The sequence below is a fragment of the Anthonomus grandis genome, chromosome 2, assembly GCF_022605725.1.
Source record: "Anthonomus grandis grandis chromosome 2, icAntGran1.3, whole genome shotgun sequence".
NCBI classification, from domain to species: domain Eukaryota; kingdom Metazoa; phylum Arthropoda; class Insecta; order Coleoptera; family Curculionidae; genus Anthonomus; species Anthonomus grandis.
In genome coordinates, this window is record NC_065547.1 from 9,703,928 (window position 1) to 9,716,915 (window position 12,988).

Sequence of the window (12,988 nt, forward strand, 5' to 3'; positions counted from 1 at the left end):
AAAAGATATTTTGAATAGAACAACACTTTTGTATCAGGTTTATTATAAAAATTTCCAATTAAATGTGTACACAAAATATGAAGTAACTCTTCCGATTCTGAAGTAAGAACCAACAAATTAGAAACGCATTTAATTGCCATAGATTGCCCTTTTTATTTTGTTTCATACCGCATCATATCGATTGTCTTTGGCCAAAGAATAAATAGCTACTGTATTTTAATGTACAGTATATATACAAGGCGAAAGGTAATAAGGCCAAAATATTGAATAACTAGTAATCAGATTTGTTTCACCTTAAATATTAAGATTTATTAAATAACGTCCTAGGAAGGTTTATTATATACAGTATCGGACAATAATTAAGCGACGCTATAATATTCCTAAAAAACCTTGTGACTGTACCTCGTATAATTAGGAACAATTTTGTAGTATCAGTACATACCTTTGTTAATCGTATTTAAACATTATTTGCCTCTTGTGATGAATAGCAAGAGATTAGTAAATTGTTGTATGTTTTTATGAATTTTATCATGGACAAAAATAAAGCGACTTGATCGATATTGTTCATACCATTAGTAGATAAACATCGGTTTTGGTCGGTATCAAATCTATATTTTGTTTAAAAATGCCTCGTGGTATAAGTTTTTCTATTGATCTTAAAGAAAGAATTATTGCATCGTATAAGATGGGAACACCACAATACGTAATAAAACAAGAACTAAGGGTTTTAAAATCTGTTGCGTGGAGGACCATTCAGAACTATCGAATTAGAGGAAAAGTAGTTAACCGAAAACAGACGGGTAGACCGAGAAAAACTTCAAAGAAACTGGATAGAAAAATTCAAAGGATCTCCCAGGCAAATCCTTTTCTGTCACAGACTAGTTGAAGCAGGCTTAAAAGCATGCAAACCTACCAAAAAACCGCTTCTTAGTGAGAAGAATATTAAAGCACGTCTTCTGTTTGCAGAACTTGTTTGCTCACTGGATACCAGAGCAATGGAAAAAAGTACTTTTTAGTGATGAGTCAAAGTTTAATTTGTATAAAAGTGATGGTGTTCAATATGTTCGTCGTATTGCAGGTAAAAGACTTGACCCAAAGTATGTCCAAGGTACTGTAAAACATGGAGGTGGCAACGTGTTAGTGTGGGGTTGTTTCTCTTCTAGGTTTAAGTATAAATATATCCTTGAAAATGCCTCGCTACCTTATGCGGAATGGAATATGCCACTACGTTTTGTTTTCCAACACGACAATGATCCAAAACATACAGCAAAATGTATAAAAGAATGGTTTAATGAAAATAAAATAGCCATTCTTAAATGGCCAGCCCAATCGCCCGATCGAAAACCTGTGGGAAATTGTGGATAGGCAACTTAGAAGTAAAACCTATAAAAACAAAGAGTACATTTTTGAAGAAATTAAAAATATATGGAAAACTATTGATAGATATATTGAAGATATAATTGATAATTTAATTTCTTCCATGCCTCAAAGGTGCCGCCAGGTAATCGCAAATAAAGGCTTGTGGACTAAATATTAAGAGCGCAATCTGATAATGTTTTCTTTTATTTTTATTGTAAGCGCCGCTTAATTTTTGTCGTATAGAAATATTTAACTTTTCTTTTTCTTTTTATGATCTTGTCTATACGGAAGAATTTTGGTATCTTATGTAATAAATATATGTTTATTAATGAGTGTATTTGTTTTATTGAGTTTTAATTCTTCTTGCGTTTTTGCTTTTTTAATAAAAGAAAAAAACTGTATCGTCGCTCTATTTTTGTCCGATACTGTATAAAAGGATTAATAGATAAGTAGAAAAGTTTTAAATAAATTGGTGAATATTATATTTTAAACAGAATGTTAATATAAGAAAATGATAGCTGGCCTTAAAAATCCTCCGATTGGAATTAGGTGATTACCATGTGGTCACTTTGAAAGGTGTAGAGTTTTAATCAGGTATATCCAGTCAAGACGTAATCCAGCGCGTAGCAAAATTTAAAGTCGAGGAAAAATCGGTTGAGGTTAGGTCAACATTCCAGTCTCAAAATTCTTGCATAAACCAAAAAAAAAAAATCCTCAACCACGAGGGTTTTGCACAAAAGAAAGTTTCGAACACGTGAATCGTGATTATCAAATTTAACTTTTTTTATAACTGCATTTAAAAGATTTTCAGAAAAAAATCACTCGGCGCTGTCAATAAATGTTGATGATACTTCTTTAAGACATAATTAAATTAAAAGACCTTCAAAATTGATCCATTTAGCGAAAACAACATAAAAGGTCTTCACAGGTGTGCCTTTCACCTGCCCCAAAGTGAAAAGAAAGAAACCGTTCCTCTTAAAACGTCGTTTAACCAAGTGACATATGTCCAGGCATGTGTCTATGACGGATAGTGGCTACAGTCCTTGATTGTGGCAAGAATCAGTAACAAGTACATCACAACGCTAAAACTTAAAATAACCTCAAACCTTTGTATTATTGATTTCCATCAAGTGGAACAGATGCAAAACTGGGTCAGTAATACGGGTTAGAGTGAGAGTTTGGATATTGACAAAATAGTAGGGCTGTAAAGGATTTCAATGTGACAATAAATAATAAATAAATTTAAAAAAACTAGTCGAAAAAATAAAACGCTACTGTAATGCAATTGAATGGCCTACAAGGCCGCCAGACTTAACACCACTAGATTTTTTCCTTTGCGGTATTTAAAAAGCAAAGTTTAGAAAATCCCATTTGAAAATATTAATGATTTAAAGGATTGAATTATTCTCGAATATAGAAATATTAGCGGACAAACCACAGATGTAAATAGCTCCGCAGGAGCTACTTACATCTGTGGGACAAACACTTGCAACAATATTCGTAAGGAATTTTAAAACTCGCTTTATTATTGTCTCGCAAATAACGGAGCCCATTTTGAGCAGGTAGTAAAATAATTTTTGTGAACCGATTAAATTGTTTATTTTTTAAACACCTTTTTGTTACACAACAAACACCTTTAAACACCCTTACTGTTTATAAATCTATAAACTTCAATTTTTTATACACCGTTGGATGGTAGATTGTATGCCCTTTAAAATGGTGTAGCACATTATAGGACAGCCATTTAACAGGCTAAAGTATGACGTCGATAAAATATTCATTCTTAACAGACATTTTAGCTCACTATTCGCTATTTTTTTTTTGGCACTGTTTAGTAGACATTTTAATTCTGCTTAAAATGATGTGTCACACCATGGGGGTTCCTGTTTCATTATCAAAGTGTGGTTAGGTTAAATTTTGTCAAATATAAAATTAAACGTCTTCGTGTATATCTAGATTGACGTGAAGTTATGAAGGCTGGTTCGTTTTGAAATGCACTTAATATTAAAAGCACTTTATATTATTATAATTCTAAATTGGTTTCCATTTATCACGTCATAATACAGTATATCCAAGTTTACCTTGATAAACAGCCTGTTGGGCGGCATGTTCCTGACTGGCCTGCGACACCTGAACCTGCGCTCCGGTGGGGGCGGCGCTCACCATCGGCACGGGCGGCGCGTAAGCGTAAGCGGCCCCAGGATAAAAGGGCGGCCCGCCACCGAAAAAGAACGGCGGCAGCGGTGGCTGAAGGGCGGCCTGATGGGGCGCGGGGGCCGACGAGCGTCCGTCCACTTGGCCCGGGGTGTCATATGGAGGGGCGGCCGGTGGTCGCCCAAACGGTTGCTTCTTGATGGCGGGAGCGATGTTTAATCTACGTTCGCGTAAGACGATGTTTTCGTGGTCGCGGAGCGGTCGCCGTGCGTCTTCCTTGTAAGAGAAATTATAATTTCATATAATGTTTTAGTCTTAGAACCTGGAATATATTAGAATGAACATTGGCTGATTTGGATTGAGCGCACCATCTACACAGGGAGGAGAGGGGATATTTTGTTGGTCAGTAGCATTCCATGTTGCCAGTGATTACCCAATTTTAAAGGAAGAAAATAAAGTAAATCAATAAATTATCGTGGGGTGTTTCACCGTTAGGCGGGACATAGGAAATCCCATGTAATTTTTAATAGGGTCAAATATTGGCTCCCTTAATTATTTTAGGGAAAAAATTAATTAGAATAATTTAAAAAGCACCAAAGTCTGCAACCAACAAAATAACTTTAATTATTTTTGGTTTATCCGTTTAGAAGTAACAGCCAACAATTTTTATGAAAATTTGTCTTTTTTTATTGCCTCGTATTCACAGGTATGCCCGCCAAAATTTATTACCTTGACCACTGCATTAAAAAACTCAGCTATGAGTTACACTACTGAAGAAAAAGTACTAATGGTTAAATGGTTTCACCAAGGTAGTAACTACCTAGAAATTTCAGACTTGTTTGCAAATTTTTTTTTCCAAATAGGCCGAGACCAGGAAAATCGACAGTTAATAGAAATGTTACAAAATGTAAGCAAAAGGGCACTGTAGTAAATAATTGTAAATAAATGTGAGGCAAACAATGAACGAAACAATCATCAAAGGCAAGAAAACGAAGGAAATGATGAGACTTGCAGGTTTTTTTACATGTGGAAGAAAATGAAGAAAAAATAAGTATAAGAAAGCTTAAAGAAATCATGGGCTATGGTCATAAAACTGCGTTTCGGGCTTAAAAAAAACAGAAATATTTCTTGTATAAATATGGAAGGCATCAGGAGAAGCCTTCCATATTTGGATACGATTGTTCGAATTTTCAATTATAATTTAATTAAAACCACAATTTTATTATGACAACGGTACTTGGCAGTTTAACCTTAACTAACTTTCCCACCTTGAGCGATACATGTAAGTACGGGGCGACAAAAAAGACATTTTCACCAAAATTTTTACTCATTTTTCTATCACTTTCATGCCCTTCCATGGTATTATGTTAAAGCTGATTAAATTTACCAGCTAAAACCAAATTTGCTAAAAAATAATTCAAAATAAGAAGCAAAAAAGTTTGATTTGAACGAAAAATATAAAATATTGTGTATTTTTTCAGTTATTATGCTTTAACTTAAAAACCAGGCCCTTAAAATATGTTTTTTTCTTTTAGTTTGTATGCAATGAGATATGCTAAATAGTAATAAGTAAACATCAAATTATTACCGACACTTATGCTAATAGTTTATGTAAATGACTTGGCAAAAGCAGGTAAAAATTGACGAAAATAAAATCCCTATACCTACGCAGGTAACATTTCATTAGGTAGTAAAGGAGAGGGCTATTTTTACCATAAAGCAAAGTGCGACCAATAAGTACGCATTATGTGAAATAGAAAAACAACATTTAATTTGAAAAGCACTGAATTAAAAAATGATATTCTCAAAATTTGCTCAAAGTGACCACCTTTATTCTGATGGCAAGCTATTACTTCAAATAGTTGCCCCAAAATACATTCACTTTTGACACTGACAACAACAATTAAAAAACCAAAATACCAACATTTAATTTAGACAAATATTTCTTTAATTTTACATTTTATCATCATTTTTCATTCAAAATTGCTTATGTAAACACTACTCATTTGTACCATATCCTTTGTAAAAAATGCGTTCTTTCTGATTCTTCATTAAAAAATGGTGGTTTCCATGTGAAAAATATATTGATGATGTCATATCTTTTTTTTTTAGTTGCCCTGTATATTTAGTTTCGACGTAGAAAAACTCTAAACCAAATATTAAAATTGACGGGTTCTGGCATTTTTTGCAAAAATGGTCCATTTCATTGTTGTTGAATTTATCCGCTACTTTACGGATGCACTGTATAGAGCCAGGAAATCGTCATAAACAACGCTCCTACTACTCCCTACTGTTGCAGCTAGAACCACTTCTACCTCCAGTTTAGAAACAGGAAAAAAAGCCAGAAAAAAACAAAGTAAAGGTATACATTATTTTTAGTGAACTGAATTAGCTTTTGTTTACTTAACGTTAGTTTTAGTTGTTTAAAGAAAGTATTGAAATACTTGCTGTATTTTTTTCTAGTTTACTTCTGTCTCACTTCAAACAATCGTTTAGTGTAGGTACAATAGGTATTTACGTATTTCTCAAATTAGTCTTAGATCACTAGTTCCGCATTTAGATGAGTTTAAGACTACCATTTTCAATAACAATTTCGATATTATTAACATGACTGAGACTTGGCTAGGTCCAGATATACCAAATAATAATATAAAATTAAATAATTATACATTAAAAAGATGCGATAGGGCATATGACCGCGGGGGCGGTGTGGCTCTTTATATTAAAAATCAATTTAAAACTGAAGTTGTCTTTTCTGAGAGTCATGAGTTTTTAAAGTGTATCGGGGCAAAAATTGCAATAAAGAAAGAACATTTTGTTATTGGGTAATGAAATGTTCATATGCGCATAGAAACCTTTTTGCTTGATTACGTCCAAGGAACACAATCCTGAATTTTGTAGCAATATTAAAAAAACACCCTATATAATACAAAAAACCTTTACTTTCCTAGAAACCTCTACAGAAGTAGGGACTGAAAATAGCATTGTAATTCTTTGCTCAATGTTAAAACCAGCAACTCTCTTTAAAAAATTCAAAACCTAATTCAAAACTCTGGGTCAGATTTATTTACATATCTTGCCTTGTTTGGACCATTTGGTTTAATATACATCAAAGGTGAATGGTTCATCTGGCCAGTTTTGTCGAAAAAGTCCTACTTGTTAATATGCCAAAATATATAAGACAAAATAATTTTTAGGCCAATAATATCCAATCAACATAATACCCTAAACGATCATTTATTGGCAATTCCACCGTATTAAACAACTTTATTTAAGTGATCCTTTAAATAATCTGTAGAAAATATTTATAATTCTATTCCGCTAGCGATTTGGCAATACTCTAACACATTTAAATTGTATTTTTTGGGGGAGAGCACCCACAGCTTAAAGTATAAAATATCCTTACTTTTGTTTAAATTGTATATATCATCAAAATTTTATGGGGTTTTCCAACTAACCTCGTTTTCAAACGTTATAAATCCATATCCCTTGGACACTCCGGCGCGGTCTTGAATAATCTTAGCTGCTTTCACTGTGCCATAAGATGAGAAAAGTTGCATCAGTTCGCCTTCGGTAGTGTTAGCAGAAATTCCGCCTACAAATATACGATTCGGGACTAGGGTACCTGCAAAAATAAAATAGTTATCAGCATGGTTTCCTACTAAATAGTTCTACAGTTACAAATATATGTCTTTTTTCAAAATGCTGTTGAGGCCATTAATTCTCAAAAACAAATGGCTGTAATATCCAGATTGTGCAAAAGCGTTTGATAAAAGTTGATCATTGTATCATAAAATTGGGTAAATTTGGCATTCTAACTAATGCGTTAAACAAATCAAAGGATGAGAGAGTATTCGGCCACCTCTGCTGTTTCTCAAGGTAGCGATTTGGGCTTTCATTTATTTGTTTTATTGATAAATGACTTGCCAAATTAAATATGCCTCCTGTTTGATATTTACTGATGCCTTTAATATGTTCAAGGTAATTGAAAAGCAGGTTGATTCTTATTTATTGCAACTGGATATACAGCAGTGTTGAGTTCATTTCACGAAAATAAAATGCTCAATTTTGGTAAGTATTATTATATATTATTATTAAATATCTTCGGTATCATTCTAAAATTTTAATTTTCTTCTATAATATATACAAGTATAATAATAAGTATTATTAATAAGTTCTTATGTTATAATGAACATCATGATTTGCCCAGAGAGTATCAGGGTAAAGAACTTTCAGTTCACATTAAGATAATTGCTATTATATTGCTTTATCTATTATTATATTGTAATAATCATTACAATATAATAACAAATAAAGCTTATAAAATTTTGGAACTTTTTAATTAAGGACACAAAGCATTTTTAACAGTTAAATACTTAAGTCAGATTGTAGGGAACTCATCTTGATTATGCTTCCGTAATTTCACCTTAAGCGGGCCATTCACTAGACAGATCTGAACTCGGACGGCAGCCGGGACCCGACAGACGACTCATCCACGTTTGTCAATACATTGCACGAAAATTACAGGAATCTTGCAAAAGAGCTCATTTGTACACTGAATGTGGTGAACCCTAGTTACACATTATGTCTCCGATATTATCAAAAAAGGCGAAAGTTGCTTTTGCTGTTGCAAGAATGGTTACCAAAGAGAGAACCATTGATTCATTTTCGATTATTAAATTGTATCCAATCACGCGAACCACTGGATGTTATAAATTATCTCAGAATGGACTATGACGCATTCCAAAAATTATTAAGACTAGTAAAACCTTAAATAGAAAAAAAAACACTTTATTCCGAGAAGCAGTAAGCGCTGAAGAACGTCTGTAGGCAAGGATTTTTCTGGTAAAGTTGGATAAATTCCTCCCAAAAAGATTTATTATCTTCAAAAGACATTGTATTTTAAATTCCCTTTGAAAAACGCTTTGACACCTTCGTGGAACTCGCAGAAAAGTCTTGACAAAATGCACACACATTGAAAACATAACACGGATTGATCACGGTCGGGTCGTAGGTTCGGTATTCAAACTAGCGAACTCACGACTCGACCCTGACCGATGTGCGAAATGTCTCTCCAAAGTGTCCTGTTTGGTCTTATTAGACTATACCAAGGCAATTGTTCTTATAAATCATGGTGCTGGCTAAGCTGTCTTACTATGGTTTTTCTCAACAAACAATTTTATGGTTCTCAAACTATTTGTTTTGTAGGTCCCAGGTGGTTGTGTTGAATGGAGCAATGTCTGAACCAGTTATTACTAATGAGCGTAAGCCTCTGGGTAGTATTCTAGGGCCATTATTATTTTCATTATATAATTTCTAAGCAGGTAAGCACATTGCTCTGTTCATCTTCATGCTGATGACACGCAGCTTTTGTCCTCAATATTCTAGTGAGGCAATGGAAAGAATTAATGGGGATCTGGCGACTATATTTGAATGGCATAATAATCATGGCTCAGTACTGAATGCAAAAAAAGTAACTACACGCTTATTGGTACTGATTCTGCAATAAACAAGGTTTGTCTGTGCTGTGTAAATCCTCCACTATACATATAAATAGAGCACCTCTGCCAAATGTAGAGCGGGCTAAAAACCCTGGGTTAATGTTTGATAAGAACTTAAACTTTGAAGTGCACATCAAGTTGAAATTATCATTAGTTTATTTCAAACTAAAGAGTTTATATACCTTGAAATATATTTTACCAACAGAGACTAAATTTATGCTAATCAACTCATTTATTCTGTCACATGTCTGGTACTTAAATGTTTATGAGTTTAGGAGCAAAATACAATTGCCCCAAAATGCAGCAATGCGATTTGTATTTCATCTAGGTAAATTTGAACAGATAACACCTAGTTATATAAACAAAGATATTCTGAAATATGGACAACATTACAAATTACGCTTTGCATTATTTGTAGCTAGCGTGTACAGGGTTAGTCTCCTTCTTTTGCATAACTTAAACCTTCAGAATCATCCTATATCAGAGGCCTGCTTGTCAAACATCTGCATTTAGAAGTTGCTTTTCTTTTTTGGCCATTGAACTAGCAAATTCTGACATTTTTCACTTAATAGATAGTAAATCTGTACAGGGTTTTAAGAGAACATATAAATCCCTATTAGTTGCTGGTAGCACATAGGTTAAGAATCATCAATATTATAGAGGTATAATAAGTGGTAGTATGGAAGATTGCTTTGTGAATGCTAACCCTTTATGTAATCTGTAAAATATTGCATAATAAACGTTTGTTAATTTTTATTTTTAATATCGATCTTATTAATAAGACAATAAAATAAAATTTTTGTATATATATATTTTGGTATTTGATATTTTTAACTGATTAATTATCTTATATTCTTTGATGAATTTAAGGGTAAATTACAGAGGATTATTTTTGGTCAATGAGGTTAGTTGCTCTCCAGTAAACAAAATCATGGAGAGAATGCAAACTATTTTTCATTAATAATGTTGCCCTTGTTGGCATTGGCATTCAGGGATTAGGTCTTGCTTTTTGCCTGCTGCTGCCTCAATTACTAGGATCGGATAAGTAATTGCTTTTATCTACATTAGTTTTGTTATTTTTTGGAGCTAGTATATTTTATCCCTTGTTACTTGCATCTTTCCTTCATGTAATTACATTTATCTGCTATGTAAAATTTGTTTGTTGGAAATAAATGAAAAGATATCAAGTTTTTTAGTCATACACCAAAAAGCCTTTATTAGGGTCAGCATGTAAGCCCTACTTTTCCAGTAATTATGCTGATCCATCAAGCACTATCCTCTACACATTATTGAAAATACATAAATCATGTGAAAATTTTACTGCTGATTAATGACCTTCTGATTTATGAAGGTTTTATCGCAGACATAAATATTAGCATAATTTGTATTACAGAACACTTACTGAGAGTAGAGGAAATAATTAATTTTACTATATTTTACTGTATTTAATATACTGAAAGTGCCCATAGTTTTAGATGATTGAAATTTAACAAATTTAATACTCAAACCATTTGACACAGTTAACTTTTTGGTCTAAAACAAAGGATCTACTTGGCTAGATACATGCTTGGACAATGTCTTTGTGAGTCGTGGCGTAGAGCTAGATTCTGAAACTGTGATTTACATAAATATATCTGATCATAAGTGTGAAATTGCTGAATGTATGATGCTAAAAGCTACACTCAATATCTTTTTTAATTTAATAGAGATTGCCTATTGGGACTTTATTAACAATAGTGTAAATGCCGAAAATCCGTTTGAAAAGAGGAGGGTTTCTAGGGATTTTAAGGAACTTGTCTGCTTTTGAGTTGACCTGAGCTATTATGAGGTCCATGAGTTTTTGAGGTTAATTTCATGCAAGCACTCAGTTGGTGTTAATGATATTCCTTGCTTCTTGTTATTTAAAGTATCTGAATACATAATACCTCCTGTCCTGACAAATCTCATAAATTCATAATTTCAAGAAGCTGTTTTTCCCAAAAGTGTCCATTGTTTGGACCTATACATGGATAATATCAATATGATTGAAAAATTGCAGGCCAATTTCAATTTTGACTGCTTTTTCTAAAGTATATGAAAAAGTATTTTATAACAGGCTTAGCAGCTACCTAAATAAAAATAAAATTCAACTTGAGCAGTTTTGCTTCAGAAGACTGCTAAACTGCAGGTGCTAGAGGTTCAGCTGGGAGACTTCTTTGATTATTTATGAGCATCTGATTTGGTGAATCATTCTATTTTATTAAAAAAACTGGATAATTATGGAGTGTATTCCACTGAAATGGGTTGGATACGAAATACCACAATAATAGAAAACAGAAAGTTGTTTCATCAATAGATGGCTAAGAAAATCCGATTTGCCAAATATTGTTAGGGTTCCCAGCAAAATGTGTTAGGACCTCGGTTATTTCTTGTCTATAATTCTGATGTGGACAAGTCTGTTTCAATATATTGTGAATTTTTATTATTTGCTGACGATTTAAAGTTGTTTTTCTCTATTAGTTCAAATGTGAATGGTGCATCCTTAATGGTTTAGTTTGAAATGTTCCGAAGTGTTATTCAATAACTTTTGGAAGGATTTGCAGCCTTACATTGTTTGATTATACTATAGGTTCCACTATTTTACTATTATGTGCTATTTACTATTATGTATTATTTATTATTATGTGCTGATGATATGACTTCTAGTGTATCAGGTAGTTTTTGAATTGACATTTGACAAGATTATGCATTGAGCGGGTGATTGATTTTTGCAAAGATAGTGAGCTCCTATTAAATCTGACGAATTCTTAGGTAATGCTGTTTAGCACTTGCATTAATGAATCTGACGTAGTTTTAAATATTGATGGTGGGGATATAAGTCAGGAAGGCTATAAAAAGTTACTGGGAATTATGATTGATAATGTGCTGAGTATTTAGTAAGCCTGCTACTCATAACTTTGTTATTTGAGAAGCGTTGTTGACAAAAAAATTGTTATGTCCTATTATTATGCTCATGTTTATTCATTGTTAAATTATGCCAGAGTATCTTGAGGTAATTTCACAAGAATAAATTAAGTGCTAATTTCACAACAAAAAATCATCAAAACAATGCTCTTTAAATGCTGAAGGAAAATCTGTTGTCAACTATTTTCCAGTCTAAGCATGGTTACAATTATTTCCGCTTATGTTCTGCAAGGTTTTTTGTACATTCACAAAAATCGAGTGACAATTTTACTATAAATATACCTGCTTTCCGTTTACCTGTCACTAATAGAAATTCCTATATTATGCCATTAAAAATATATAATCACCTGGCCAACTGAACTCAAAAAGACTGAAAATCCAAAACCCTTTAAAGTGAATTTTTTTTAATTTTCTTTGCAAAAACCCAATTTATAATTTAAATGAATTTTCCTCTAGCAATTTTACATAAAGTCAAGAAAATATTCAGTTTTTGATTGCATCTAATATGTTACATGTAACATGTTTTACTGAGGTGTCTTGTGTGTACTTTTTTTGTATATATAATTCTGTATGTAATTGATGTGTAAATTTATATTTAAGGTTCATTTATTTGTAAAATTAGGTATATTAGTTTGATTTTTTATTTTTTGCTTATTGTGCTTTTGTGATCAGTTTGTGAATTAATAAAAAACTAAATAAATAATTAAAATTGGTTAATGATAAACTCAAACAAATAAAGATAACCTTTAAGAATGTAACTTGCAAAAAGCTTAACGAAAATCCCTTGAATCAACGAAAGTTCAAACAACAACTTTATCAACTCTGCCACAAATGAGGAAAAGCTTGATGGCGGGTAACAATAATTCTAGAAATACGTAAACAGATCAAACCCTTAAAAATATAAATATTACTTCAAATTTCGTTTGATCTCTTGTCAGGCATTTTAAATGGCTGCTTTATATTAGACAGAATTTAGAGCTGTAGCATACTTATGGTGATATACATTTGTATAAAACAAGAACTAGGTCTGA

The 12,988-nt window shown here is 32.5% G+C and overlaps 2 protein-coding genes across 6 annotated transcripts in view; one reads left to right on the forward strand and one right to left on the reverse strand.

The window, feature by feature from the left end:
* The window catches only part of LOC126747097 (uncharacterized), a 326,191-nt gene that overhangs the window by 289,970 nt on the left and 23,233 nt on the right, over positions 1 to 12,988 (forward strand). The window lies entirely within an intron of this gene.
* The window catches only part of LOC126747041 (protein boule-like), a 69,406-nt gene that overhangs the window by 40,455 nt on the left and 15,963 nt on the right, over positions 1 to 12,988 (reverse strand). For all 5 annotated transcript variants that reach the window (XM_050455531.1, XM_050455540.1, XM_050455548.1 and 2 more), the window contains exons 3-4: positions 6,972 to 7,138; positions 3,441 to 3,789 (exon numbers count right to left, since the gene is read on the reverse strand). In XM_050455531.1, the coding sequence (XP_050311488.1) occupies positions 3,441 to 3,789; positions 6,972 to 7,138 (516 nt within the window). The remainder of the gene's footprint in view (positions 1 to 3,440; positions 3,790 to 6,971; positions 7,139 to 12,988) is intronic.